The sequence below is a fragment of the Giraffa tippelskirchi genome, chromosome 2, assembly GCF_054371585.1.
Source record: "Giraffa tippelskirchi isolate mGirTip1 chromosome 2, T2T-mGirTip1v1.2.pri, whole genome shotgun sequence".
Classification (NCBI taxonomy): Eukaryota; Metazoa; Chordata; class Mammalia; order Artiodactyla; family Giraffidae; genus Giraffa; species Giraffa tippelskirchi.
In genome coordinates, this window is record NC_137276.1 from 234,894,812 (window position 1) to 234,909,695 (window position 14,884).

At 46.1% G+C, this 14,884-nt stretch overlaps 1 protein-coding gene across 3 annotated transcripts in view; it reads left to right on the forward strand.

The window, feature by feature from the left end:
• Positions 1–14,884, forward strand: part of PLCL2 (phospholipase C like 2) — a 206,943-nt gene that overhangs the window by 107,512 nt on the left and 84,547 nt on the right. For all 3 annotated transcript variants that reach the window (XM_081573310.1, XM_081573311.1, XM_081573312.1), the window contains exon 2: positions 12,074–14,560. In XM_081573310.1, coding sequence (XP_081429436.1) covers positions 12,074–14,560 — 2,487 coding nt within the window. The remainder of the gene's footprint in view (positions 1–12,073; positions 14,561–14,884) is intronic.

Here is a 14,884-nt window from a genome sequence, read left to right on the forward strand (position 1 = left end):
GACAGGGGAGCCCTATAGGCCTTGAACATGGGACTCGTGGTTTATAGCAGTAGTTGCTAGGTTGGGCAAGCATGGAAGGAAATATTAGGACTTCAGTTTAATTTTGTGACTGCTTTCCAGCATGTGAAAGTGAAAGTGAAGTTGCTCAGTCGTGTCCGACTCTTTGCAACCCCATGGACTGTAGCCCACCAGGCTTCTCCATCTATGGGATTTTCCAGGCAAGAATACTGGAGTGGGTTGCTATTTCGTTCTCCAGGGGATCTTCCTGACCCAGGGATTGAACCCAGGCCTCCCACATTGCAGGCAGACGCTTTACCCTCTGAGCCACCAGGGAAGCCCCTTCCAGCATGTACAATCTGTTAATAGATAGCACATGCATTTAATTTATAAATAAATAAACAATCAAACACAGTTTAGCAGACTGGTCAACAATGAGATCATGTAAATGAAAAGCACTCTTTTTTTTTTTTCTAAAAAATAAGTGCTTTGAATTTGTGAAAATCTCCAAACAAAGAAAACGCCAGATGCAGATGACTTCACTGGTTCTACCAAACATTTGAGGAAGAATTGACACCAATCTTCAAACTCTTGCTTTGTATGTCTGTATTAATCAATTGTAACATTGATTTTTGGTTTTATTTATTTGAGTTCTCTCTTTTTTTTTTCTTAGTAAGTCTAGCTAAAGGTTTATTTGTTTATCTTAAAAAAAATAAGACAGCTCTTAATTTCATGGGTCTTCTCTGTTGCTTTTTAATCTCAATTTCATTTGTTTCTATTCTCATCTTTGCTATTCCCTTCTATCAGCTTTGCTTCTAGTTTGCTTTTCTTTTTCTAGTTCCTTGAGATGTAAAGTTAGGTTGTTTATTTGTAATCTTTCTTATTAATGTAGCCATTGATCATTATAAAGTGCCCTCTTAAAACTGTTTTTGCTGCATCTCATAAATTTTGGTATGTTATGTTTCCATTTTCATTTATCTCAGGTATTTTTTACTTCTTCTTTGACCCAATAGTTGTTCAGTGGCATATTGTTTAATCTCCACATGTTTGTAAAATTTTCATGTAATTGATTTTTAGTTTTATACCATGGTGGTCAGAAAAGATACTTGATATGATTTCACTCTTAAATTTATTAAGACTTGTTTTGTGGCCTAGCATGTGATCTATCCTGGAGAATGTTCCGTGTGCATTTGAGAAGAATGTGTATTCTGTTGCTTTTGGATGGAATGTTCTATTATGTATCTGTCAAGTCCGTCTGGTCTCATGTGCCATTTAAGATCACTATTTCCTTATTGGTGTTCCATCTGGATGACCTAACCACTGATGAACATGGGGTATTAAAGTCCCTTACTATTATTCTGTTGCTGTGTATTTCTCTCTTTTGGGTCTGTTGATATTTACTTTCCCTATTTAGGTGCTCCATCCAGTGTTGGGTGCATACATACTTACAAGCATCATATCCTCTTGTTGGATTGACCCCTTTATCACTGAGCTAAAGATTCATCAGAAGGTGTTACTGTTCTGACTGCTTGAATTGGTCCGGCCACGGGTTATAGAATATAAGATGTGACCCATTCCTGTAGAAAGTTCACTTTCTATTTGAGTAGATAAGACTAACCCACATAAAACTGTTGGAGATCTGACTATAATTGAGTGTCAGATTCTAAGGTAGAGACTACACACTGTATGAGTCTGGAGGAGAGACAGCATTGAGGGCTGGACTGTGCAGGCACATGAATGGCTTGGGACTGAAAAGAACATTTCGTGGAAAGCGGAGTTTCCCTTTCATGTGAATTGTTCTTTTTTTTTTTCCTGATACTTCCCTCCCCACAACACATACACTAATTTCATATGCAAATAAACCATTGGGTTAAAAAAAAAAAAGCCCTTGAAAGAAGGTTATTTTTTTTTTCCCTTCAAGATAGAAAGAAAATAATAAATAAGAGGATGGCTTAAACGTATTATTGGTGAAGCAATTTTCCTTTGTACTTTTAATTTTAAAATAGCTGTGGAAATATTAAAATCCCTGACTGAAAGAGCTGCTGTTCTTTCTTTGTTGTGATGGATGTAGCCCACAGAGTAGCTTTTCCTGAGCGCGGATCTCTGTGGAAGCTTTCCTTCTGACTCTTGATTACCCTGGACTGCCATCACTTTCCTCAATGCAGTGATGCATATGAGGATTAAAAAATGAGGAAAATGAATTCTTCCTCCTAAGCGACTCTGACGTTGTGAAGAATCAGCAGAATTTAGGGGGAAAGCTGTGACTGAGAAGGTACTCAAGTTAGTAGCTAAGAACTCACATTATGTGATTTGACTCGCATACCTTTGAAACTTCAGTATGGTTTACCAGACAATTATTAACAATTAAGGTTACATAACCACATCTCAAAATAGCTCTGCAGTACAGGAAGTCAGCAGGCTTTATAATGTGCTAAATAAGGAGTTATCACACACACAGTTGAGGAACACTGACAGATTTCACCCCAAAGTGGGCCACTTAAGCACCGTTATTATAGATCGTGAATTAAAATTCATTAGTATCAGTATTTTCGCTGGAATGTAAAGTAGCACTAGTGTAGTTTATAGGGGCTCATTGCTCACTCTTAAGTTTTTCATTACCAGAGAAAACCAATGAATTTTACTGCAGTTTACATTTGACACAGATATAGATGACAGTTTTGTAAATTTACTTTGAATAAATAGTTTGGTTGCAGTGAAAGTATTTCACCAAAAGAATGTTGTCTTGAAAGTATTATATTCCATTATGGTCCACTGATTTTATAAATAAAACCCCAGTGTTTTAAAAGCAGGTGTAACCTATTGCATTGAATGATTTGGAAGCTTTAACCTGACCTGGAAAACTTCATTCTACAGGAACTGGAAATCTATTGTCTTTACATGTAGTTGTTTTGAACACTGTAGGAAATGATATGGGAGTATGAAGAAGACGGAATTGTCTGAAAAATTCTGATCAGAGGGTGCTTTGAGTAGTCATCGGATTATTTCTTAGATAAAACTATTATGGGGATCGTTGCTTCAAAACTTTTAAAAATGATTTTGCCTACTCATCAGTTTTGGCTGTGCCGGGTCTTTCGTAGCTGCAGAGCTCTCCTCCAGCTGTGGTGAGCAGGGCTTCTCATTGCGGTGGCTCCTCCTGCTGCAGGCTCACGGGCACGCCGGCTTCAGGAGCTGCGGCTTGTGGGCTCAGCGGCCCTGGCTCCCGGGCTCGAGAGCTCAGGCTCAGCAGTTGTGGTGCACGGGCTCAGTTGCTCCGCAGCCTGTGGGATCTTTCGGGATCAGGAACTGAACCCGTGTCTCCTGCATTGGCAGGCAGATTCTTTACCACTGAGCCACCAGGGGAGCCCAGCAGTTTTTATAATGTGAATAGTTATACATGAATTAAATTGTAAATGTCACGAAGTTGATGGGATTTAAAATTAACAAGTGACTTTTAAGAAATGGCTTATTTCTTTGTTCTTTCTTGACAAGGAGAATACAGCCTTCTGAAGCTTCATTTTGAGAGGGTTTCTGGCTATTTTGACAGGTTCTCGAGGTATCTTGTGCATCGCACCCATTTGGTTGTGCTAGAAAGTTCTGTGGTAGCATTGAGTAGTGGCTTCAATTAAACAAGGCCCAAAGAAAGTGCTGTTTCTTCTGGGATGGGGCTAACGTTCCACAAATCCTAGGTGATTAGAGTATTGCAGTGACACATTTATGATAGTGTTTCTTTTTATTCTTCTTTCATGTAAAAGTTCTTTCAGCCTGAAATGTATTTATTCAGTTCAGTTCAGTCGCTCAGTCATGTCTGACTCTTTGCGACCCCATGGACCGCAGCACGCCAGGCCTCCCTGTCCATCACCAACTCCCGATCTTACTCAAACTCATGTCCATCGAGTCGGTGATGCCATCCAACCATCTCATCCTCTGTCGTCCCCTTCTCCTCCCGCCTTCAGTCCTTCCCAGCATTAGGGTCTTTTCCAATGAGTCAGTTCTTCGCATCAGGTGGCCAAAGTACTGGAGTTTCAGCTTCAGCATCAGTCCTTCCAGTGAACACCCAGGACAGATCTCCTTTAGGACAGACTGGTTGGATCTCCTTGCACTCCAAGAGGGTCTAACAAAGAAGTATATAAAAATGCAGGCAGTGTTAAGAGAACTTTCCCAGTACGATCCCCTTGTATCATTATAACAAGCCTATGAAGCAGGGACTATAAATAACGCGTGGCGTGCAGGCATTTTCTGATCTCTGTGTTACAGGTGGGAAAACTGGGGGATAGAGAACGTGCAAGGCTGGCCCACATCTTGTGACCCATCACACTTCCATGGGTAATTTCTAAACTAGAAAGTCTATAGACTGCTGGATTATTTTGTTCTACCTTGGAATAAAGAAGACCATTTCACAGCTATAAATAAGAGCTCTTTTGTGATTTATTGACTTCGCTGTTTTTATTAGCAAAATTCCATTACTTATATCCATAAATGATGTTGTTTTCTCTTTCCTGTCATTTCTCTTTTGGATAAACTTAAAATTACCTTTACAATCCTGTGAAACTTTTATCTTTTGCCTTTTAACATTTAAGGTTGGCATTCTTTCTTACAAAATGATAAATCTTTTTCTTTACCTTCTAAAATTGATGTTAATAAAGCCAAGATTCTAAACTTCTTAGAAGAAGTGAGATGGGTTTGCAAATTACTTTCAGAATCCAGTCAGTCTTGTGCAGCCTCTGAAACTCACCTGTGGCTCCTTACAGATCTACATTTTGGTCAGGGACACCTTCATCGGGGGAGTTAGAGGGAAATTTAGGGACTGCCGCCCTTTAAAAGAGAATTGCTTTTCTCATCAGAGTATTCATTGTATGTAGCACATTTGCAAACAGGATCCAGTAGACAACCCGTGGTTAGATGTAATTGTATTACCTGTAATCCGTTTGAACTGCTGTTTGAACTGTAGTTCTTACCTCCATTCTCTGTATTTCACTTTCTTTTTTACTCTGGCCACTTTAAACTTTTCTCTTTGTATTTATTTCTCAGCAGTTTGACTCCAGTAAGATAAGTCCAGGAGTGTGTGTACGTGTGATCATGCTTGAGTTTCTTGGATCTAATTTTGGAAAATTCAAGGACATTATTTCTTCTTATGCTGTGTTCTCTCTCTCTCTTATCCTGCTGGGACTCAATTTTCTTTCTGGGATGCGCTGTTTTACATTTTTTATTTTTAAAATCTCTTTGTGTTTTATTTTGGATAATTTCTGTTGACATCTTTTCAAGTTCACTGACTCTTTCCTTGGCTATATTCAGTCTGCTTATAAACCTATCAAAGGAATTCACCAGCTCCGATATTTAGAGTTTTTAAATAGCATTTCCATTGAGCTCGTTTTTATAATTTCTGTCTTTCTGCTGAAATAGCCCATTTTCATGACTAGGTCATGACTATCGTCTACCCTCCATTGTTTTGTATATCAGTAATCGTTGTTTTAGAGTCCCTGTCTGAAAGGTCTAGGTTACCTCTGAGTCTGACTCTTGGTTGCTTTGTGTCTTAACAGTGGCTTTTTTCCTTAGGTATGTGTGTGCATGTGCGCTGTAATTTTTACTGAATGCTAAACATCATGTTTAATGGAGACCGAGGTAAATAATATTTATGCTCGGAAATGAACGTGCGTCTTCTTCTTCTAGGTCCTTCTTGTTTGGGGAAGTTGAGTCACTCTGATCAATAACTCATCTGGGCTTGTGCTGTAAGTTGCCGTTGTTACCTTGAGTGGCCCTCTCCTTCAAAGTCCTCTACCTGTGCGCCTCGCCACCGCGGCCTTGTGTCCAGGCGGGGACCGGGGTCCCGGGGTCCCACGAGGTCCCTGCTGTGCCGTCGGCTTTCAGTGGGAGGTGCCTGTGTCAGAAAGAGGTCTCCGCGGTCTTGCCCCTCCCCCAAGGTCCACCGCTTACCACGCGGTGCTCGGCTTCTGCGGAACTCACGGGGGTTTCAGTCCTCCCGATCTAGTTTCAGTCTTAGGCGGCCCTGTGCACCTGGGACCTTGCGGGCATCCCGCCCCGCTCCCCTAGCCAGCCAGGCTCCGCAGTGCCTGTGGCGCCTTTCCCCCCTTCCGCTGGCGGTAGCGGAGTTCTGCTTTATAGGTGCAGGCTTCCGAACCCAAGGGGCGGTAGGTCTCGGTCCGCGAGGCTGCAGAAGCAGATGGATTTAGCTTCTGCCTTTCCCTGAGTGGCGCAGGGAGAGAGCGGGCTTGCCGCAGCTTCCACTGTGGCTTCAGGCTCTTGCTTCTGGGTGGGAGCGGGGCTGGGGGAGTAGTCGAGAGTTCCGTGGTGACGCTTACCCTGCTGCATTTCTGGGCCCTGGAGAGGGGCTCTCTCCCGCTGTACCCATGAGGCTTCCCTGGGACTGCCGTCTCTCGCTGTGTCCGGGGCTCCCAGTCACCCCAAGCTGATGCAGGGAGCAGCCCACACTTGTCCTTTAGGGCGTCCTTACAGTTGTGAGTGATTGCTCCTATGCGCTTCTGTGATGGCCCCCCCTTCCTCCCGTGCTCTGCAAACTGTGAAACGAGCGTCTGTGTCTTTCCTGTCCTCGGAGGGGCTTCCACTCCCTGGCATTCAGGTCCCTCGTGACCACGGTTCTCTGATGGGTATAAGAAAGGTTGTGACTTTGTTGACAGTCTGGTTTGTCTCTTGCCGAGGGGGAACAACGTTCCCTTTCGGCTTTCTGCATCGGAAGCTGCCATCAGAGCTGGCCCTGCCTGCCGTGGGGACTGTCGGGTCACCCGCCGGCCCCCAGGCCGTCGGCAGGTCTGTGAGGGGTGCAGCCTCCGGCTGAGCCGCTTCCTGTCGCTTACAGCGAAGGGCCCCTCCGTGTGAGCGGGAAGCAGCAGTTGACCGTACCTAGCTGTCCTTCAAGTCATTTTATTCTTTGTCGGTTCACCTGATGCTGTAGAATGACCTTCAGAGTGACGGGTTTTGCTCTAGATCTTTCCTTTTTTTTTTTTTCCTTTTCGCTCATCTTGGAGAGCACATCAAACTTTTAAAGGTGTATTAGAAAACCTGGCAAGGTAGCCCCGACGTGCCCAGCATGATGGACTCCTTCAGCTCAGAGCTGCTGTTACCGAGCTGCAGAAAGGTCAGGCCTTGCTGCGCCTGCTTATGGGCTGCGAGGTGTTTCTGGGCTATTTTGTTTCGTTGACTCCCTTCGGTAGACACAGAGACCTCATACTCTTCTCTAACGTCACTTACAAATCAGATTAAATATCTGAACTCACACGAACCAGCAAGATGAACGGCTGCTCCGTCCTCACTCTCCACCCCCGTTCTGTTTGGCCCCGCTACACACACAAGAACCAGCGCTCCGCAGGTCGGCTTCTGCCAGTGTAGCAGTCTGGACGTTGATTCGTCATTTTCTCGTGGTGTTTACTGAGATTCCCTGATAGCTCTGCTGGTAAAGAATCCACCTGTGATGCAGGAGATCTGGGTTCAATTCTTGAGTCGGGAAGATCCACTGGAGAAGGGAAAGGCTGCCCACTCCAGGATTCTTGGGCTTCCCTGGTGGCTCAGCTGGTAAAGAATCTGCCTGCAACGCAGGAGACCTGGGTTCAATCCCTGGGTTGGGAAGATCCCCTGGAGAAAGGAAAGGCTGCCCACTCCAGTATTCTGGCCTGGAGAATTCCACGGACCGTATAGTTCATGGGGTCACAAAGAGTCGGACATGACTGAGTGACTTTCACTCTCTCTCACAATCAAACAGAAAATGGAAAGAAATCAGCTAGAAATACAGGAAGGAGCCCTCCCTGGTGGTCCAGTGGTTGTGAATCTGCCTTGCAATGCAGGGGACACAGGTTCAATCCTAGGTTGGGGAGCTGGAACCCCACGTGCTGCCACCACTGAGCCCTGCCACGGCTGGGGGGTGCGTGCTCTGCAGCGAAAGATCCTGCCCAATGCAAGGAAGACCCCGCGGGGCACCACTGAGCCCCGACACACCCAAATACATCAGTAATTTTGAAAGGAAAAAAAGAAGGAAATACAAGAGGAATGCAGTGGGACTTGGGAGGCCTGTCTCTCCCAACAGGACAGCAGCTCCTGGTTCCTGAGGCCAGACTGCGGCTCCTTGGATGGGCGTCCCCTTCTCCAGCGGGTGCCTTGGTGATTGCGTCGGAACTGAGCACCTTGGGGCTGGCCAGAGAGTGAGGCCCGTGTGTAGTGAGGCCCGTGTGTCTGTCACCTCATTCCAGGATGAGAGTGTATGAAACTGCCCACATCCCGTTACGGACTGTGCCTTCCGAAATACCCCCCTCAACGCTCATTTTAGAGGCGAAAAGGTAGCGACAAGCTTCTGTTAAATAAAGTAGGCAGTCTTGGTAGAAGTAGGTTTGTTTTTCCACTGGGCTCTGTGTGGCCACTTCCCTTTACAATGTTAAATATAAGTTCTGTAAAGGTTTTCATTCCTCCTGAGTTTGCTGTGGTGCGGAAGAGCTTGCTTATTGCCTCTTTCTAGCTCATTGCTTTCACAAAATTATTCCTGGTCCTGAAGTGTTATTCTTGATATGTGTGGGTTAAATGTATGAATGAATCTTTCAGCTTCTGTCCCACTCAAAATTTTGTGATCCTTTATCTAGAATTGCGAGTTTCAGGGTTGACGCGGAGGCGGGTTCTTTCGGTAGCTGGTCTTCTACAGGAGACCTAACTCTTGGGTTCCTTCTCTTGGTGTGAAGAGGTGCTGATGGAGTGGCAGAAATGTACCCGTGGACCAAGTTTATTTACAGGTTGTGGTTTTCGCCAACTCAGAAGCTTAGGTGACGCATGCTTATAACATTCAGAGCCAGTTTTGAAATGTCACCTGTACTATTTTTAAAAGTATTTGGAACCATCTCCATCTCAGCAGAAAAGTATGTCTTTTTACTCTGGTGTTAGGAGATTTAGTGCACCTAAGTTGTATGCGTTTAATTTTCCTTTAGTTAAGAAACTGTAGGTGTAGCACATAGAGTTTCATCATTTTTTAATTTTAAATTTGAACTCACCAACATTCAGAGGCAACATAGAAAATAGATTCTGATTCTGCTGCAGACGAGCTGCTTAGTTGAGGCACATGATCTCTGCTGAGCTAGAAGTGAAAGCCAGTGGAAATAAGTACAACTGGGACTAAGATTCTGGGACAATAGAGGCAAGGAAGACAATAGCGAAAATCAGTGAGACTACAAGCTGCTTCTTGGAAAAGATAAACAAAATTGATAAACCTTCAGCCAGACTCATCAAGAAAAAAAACAGAAAGGACTCAAATCAGTAAAGCTGGAAATGAAAAATGGTGGTTACAACTGACACCGCAGAAATACAAAGGATCATAAGAGACTACTAAAGCAACTCTAGGCCAGTAAAACGGATGAGCTGGAGGAAATGGGTTCGTCCTTAGAAAGGTACAGTCTCCGGGCCGGGAAGAAACAGAACATGTGAACAGACCAATCACAAGCACTGGCAGGGAAAGCTCCCAACAAACAGAAGATTCTGGGGCAGACTCAGGCAGGTGGGGGCCTGGGTCTCCTCCGAGAAGCCCAGTGCCCGCTCTGTGAGCACGCCCGCCCTTTCCTTGGGGCTCCGGGGGGCCGACTGGCCCTCACATCCTGCCGCCGCCAGCCCTGGATGCTGGTCCTGCCGGGGAGGAGGGCCAGCCCCCACCAGCTCCTGGTTGGTCTCTAGGCAGGCACGCTGCTCTTCCGAGGCTTTCTCATAGCTGTATCTGCCGGCGGGGAGGGAGAGACAGCCCTGTGCATTCAGGCCTCCGGTGCAGTAGAGAGAACAGGGTGGTTCTTGGCGACAGCCGATGGACGGGAAGGGGGGAAGCACGGTCTCAGGTTAGGGGAGTCCCTGCAGTCTCTGCCTCAGCCTGGACTGGGGGGGCCGTCGTGTGCCTGTGGCGGGGTGAGCGCCCTGAACTCACCCAGCAAAGCCTGTGAGGAGCAGGGTCGTGTTTCTGCCGCCACGAGGATGCGGCTGAAGCCGCTGCTGGTCCTGCAGGTGTGGCGTGCAAGCAGGTGCAGATGTTACTAACCTGCTTTGAAACTTGGCTTTTCCCTCTGAATAGCAAAGAGGTCTCTGGGTTCCAAATATATTGTTGTAATAAATTAGAAAGTGGTGGTCCAGTGTTAAGCAATATGTTGAGAATGACAGAATAAATGATTACAATGCTGAGAAAACGCTGCATGCTTGTTTTGGTGAATAGGTGGATCAGCACCTCCATTTATCATTGTGATTCCTTTTTACTAGTGGCAGCTTTGAGATATAATTTATAAAAATTATAAATTTAGTTAATTAGCCTGTTGTCCTTATGAAAGGGAAAAGCATGTTGTTGAAGGTGAAGACAACCCTCATTCTGAAACTCCTGCATTTGTTTCATGCCCTTATGCATGGCTGGTTATAAACTTAATTTCATGCCAACTTGCTTAAATAGATAGAATACAATCTAAATTTAAGCGATTGGAACAGCTATTGTACAGCGTATCTTGTGGACACCATTACTGCAGTTTTAATGTCTTCTGCACGTTATTGTTCTGAGGACACAACTGTGAAGAAATACTCTGCCTTCCGGCTTTTCTGTGTCAGCTTGGCGTTCAGATCACAGAGGCCTCTCTGGTTCATTTTGAGACTTTGAGGGAAATGATAGCTCTGTGATTTAAAGTTTAATTACCTTCTGCAAATTGCTTTTGGAAGCATAGGTAGTGTAGGTAGTTGAAAGGTAAAAGTGGTTTTAAATTTCAGACCTAACAAATAGCTTAATCACTTTTTAAAATGTAGAGGTTTTATTCAAAATAGATTCTCTCCAGAGCAGGAAAGTTAGAATGCCTTTGTAGATATTTTGCATGCTCTTTACTTTATTGCCACGAAAGTCATATAATCCCAACCTTTCTCTCTGTTTCTTATTTATGAATATAATGACTTACTGAAAATTTGAAAATTGATCACTAATTTCATATACCTCCTGAGAGGCAGTATCAAGTTTTAGGTTTAAGCTGTGAAAGATGTGGTGAGGCCATTCGAGCATTTTTTTAAAATAAAATAATAAAGAGGTCTGTACAGGGAAAGAACTTAAACACACACACAGATGTGTCAGCTTCTCACAGTAGACACCCATTACATCATGCAGCAAAGTTGAGGAATGGTGCTGACTGCCGTAGAAGTAGGTGCTGCCTGAAGTTGTTACTCGGTAGTGGTAACAGTCTGCTAATACTAGCAGACTCGTTCTAAACACTCATCTGGCACATGGGAGCAGCAGGCTTTAATAAACCGAACTCCAGAATTTTAGAAGCGCCACCACCCAACGTCTATGCCTCCCACCCAGACTTAATATAATGGCAGAAGTAAAACCATACCTACTTGAAGTATTTAGGAGCGTGACTAATCTAATATGAGACTCTGAAGAGCCAGGAATTGCTGCTGGAGTTCCAGGGTCTACTCATGTAACACATAATTTAATGGCTCACACCGAGTTTTCCAGATGCAGCCCAGACAGCTTAGTGAGTCCATGTAGTTAGAGAGCGGTTTTAAACTTTACTGTACATTCCCATTCCTGAGAGCAATGCCCAAAATGTAAATGCTGGGGCATCACCCCTTGGAGAGCTGGTTCCATGGGAACTCTGAGACAAGGGGTCTAGTGACAGCCTTTTGAGAAGCCTGGTTAGGAGAGGGGTATCCAGCAGGGCCTGCTGAGCGGGTGTGAGCCCTGTGTGTGACTCAGCCCTGCACGGGCCTTGACGCCCTTCTGCGGCCTTCGTAAATGCAGCTTCTGAACACCGAGCCCTGCAAACCGTGTGGCCAAGTCTGTATGCAAGCTTTTATTGTGTATTGCTTTTAAGTCGTGTCTCTTGACATTTATGGATTGCAATTATTCAATAATGATTTTTTTACCTGTGTGTATTAGGCTGTAAACACAGAGGCTGCTTCTGAGCTTCAGAAGTGAATAAGCACCATTCTTTACGGGACATACAATAGGAAATCCTAAGCTATGAGTTTTCTCCCAAGGAAATTAAATTTCTGTTTCTAGTCTTGAACACAGAAGCCTACGTTTGTGTTCTTCTAATCCACTGCGGTTTTTCTCTCCTAGGATGGTACAAAACAGAAACGAGAGCGGAAGAAGACCGTCTCCTTCAGCAGCATGCCCACAGAGAAGAAGATCAGCAGTGCGAGCGACTGTATCAACTCCATGGTGGAGGGCTCCGAGCTCAAAAAGGTCCGCTCCAACTCTAGAATTTACCACAGGTATTTCTTGCTGGACGCCGACATGCAGAGCCTGAGGTGGGAACCATCCAAGAAGGATTCTGAGAAAGCCAAGATTGATATTAAGTCCATCAAGGAAGTGAGAACGGGGAAAAACACAGACATATTCCGCAGCAACGGCGTTTCCGACCAGATATCCGAAGACTGCGCGTTTTCAGTCATCTACGGGGAGAATTACGAGTCACTCGATTTGGTTGCCAACTCTGCGGACGTTGCAAACATCTGGGTCACTGGACTGCGGTACCTAATTTCTTATGGAAAACATACGCTTGACATGTTAGAAAGTAGCCAGGACAACATGAGGACTTCTTGGGTTTCACAGATGTTTAGTGAAATTGATGTAGATAACCTGGGACACATAACTCTGTGCAGTGCTGTGCAGAGTATCAGGAATCTCAATCCTGGCTTAAAAACAAGCAAAATCGAGCTTAAGTTCAAAGAACTGCATAAATCCAAGGACAAAACTGGTACTGACGTCACAAAGGAGGAGTTTGTTGAGGTTTTCCACGAGCTTTGTACTAGACCTGAAATTTATTTCCTTTTAGTTCAGTTCTCAAGCAATAAAGAATTCCTTGATACCAAGGACCTGATGATGTTTCTGGAGGCAGAGCAGGGTGTGGCGCACATAAATGAGGAAATAAGCCTTGAGATTATCCACAAGTACGAGCCATCCAAAGAGGGTCAGGAGAAGGGCTGGCTTTCCATAGACGGGTTCACTAACTACCTTACGTCACCCGACTGTTACATATTTGATCCAGAGCATAAGAAGGTCTGTCAGGACATGAAGCAGCCTCTGTCTCATTACTTTATAAATTCATCTCACAACACATACTTAATCGAGGATCAGTTCCGAGGCCCCTCTGATATCACAGGGTACATCCGAGCTCTTAAAATGGGTTGCCGGAGCGTGGAGTTAGACGTCTGGGACGGGCCGGATAATGAGCCTGTGATTTACACGGGCCACACCATGACCTCTCAGATCGTCTTCCGCAGCGTCATCGACATCATTAACAAGTATGCCTTCTTCGCTTCCGAGTACCCGCTCATCCTGTGTTTGGAAAATCACTGTTCCATCAAACAGCAGAAGGTCATGGTGCAGCACATGAAGAAGATTCTAGGAGACAAGCTGTACACCACGTCACCCAGCGTCGAGGAATCTTACCTGCCGTCTCCAGACGTCCTGAAAGGGAAGATCCTCGTCAAGGCGAAGAAGCTGTCCTCCAGCTGCTCTGGGGTCGAGGGCGATGTCACGGACGAGGATGAGGGGGCAGAGATGTCCCAGAGGGTGAGCAAAGAGAACACGGAGCCGCCCAACCACGGGCCTGCCAAGCGCTTCCAGCTCTGCAAAGAGCTGTCGGAGCTGGTGAGCATCTGCAAGTCCGTGCAGTTCAAGGAGTTCCAGGTGTCCTTCCAGGCTCAGAAGTACTGGGAGGTCTGCTCCTTCAACGAAGTGCTGGCCAGCAAGTACGCCAACGAGAACCCTGGGGACTTCGTCAATTACAACAAGCGCTTTCTGGCCCGGGTCTTCCCTAGTCCGATGAGGATCGACTCCAGCAACATGAACCCTCAGGATTTTTGGAAATGCGGCTGTCAGATCGTGGCCATGAACTTCCAGACCCCGGGGCTGATGATGGACCTGAACGTGGGCTGGTTCCGGCAGAACGGGAACTGCGGCTACGTGCTGCGGCCGGCCATCATGCGGGAGGAGGTCTCCTTCTTCAGCGCCAACACCAAGGACTCGGTGCCGGGGGTCTCCCCGCAGCTGCTCCACATCAAGGTCATCAGCGGGCAGAACTTCCCCAAGCCCAAAGGCTCGGGCGCCAAGGGTGACGTGGTGGACCCTTACGTGTACGTGGAGATCCACGGCATCCCCGCTGACTGCGCCGAGCAGAGGACGAGGACCGTGCACCAGAATGGGGACGCGCCCATCTTCGACGAGAGCTTCGAGTTCCAGGTCAACCTGCCCGAGCTGGCCATGGTACGCTTCGTGGTTCTGGACGACGACTATATCGGCGACGAGTTCATCGGCCAGTACACCATCCCCTTCGAGTGCCTGCAGACAGGCTACCGCCATGTGCCCCTGCAGTCGCTGACCGGGGAGGTCTTGGCGCACGCATCCCTGTTTGTGCACGTGGCCATCACCAACCGGAGAGGGGGTGGCAAGCCTCACAAGAGGGGCCTCTCGGTGCGGAAGGGGAAGAAGTCCAGGGAGTACGCATCCCTGAGGACGCTGTGGATCAAAACTGTGGATGAGGTCTTCAAGAATGCCCAGCCCCCAATCCGGGACGCCACGGACCTCAGGGAGAACATGCAGGTAGGTCGGGGTCCGCCTCTGAGGGTTTCAGTGAACAGCTGTGTATGTGATCTCAAGTACTTTGTGAATTCCAGTTACTTGTAAGAATGCTCACCAACTGATGTCATTTTTTTTTCTCCCATCATGTAAATTTCCAAAAGGGCAGTTGGCCCTTCAACCGTTGATGACACTTGGGAATCAGCCTGCCTTGTTGCTGGGTCCATAGAAGGTCCTGGTCCCTGGTAGCCCCTAAGGAACGGTGCCCATTTTTTCTAAAAGCGTAGGTGGGAATCTCTCCTGTTTCTGAGTATTCCTTAGCTGGAGCACACTGACAGCCCATCAAAA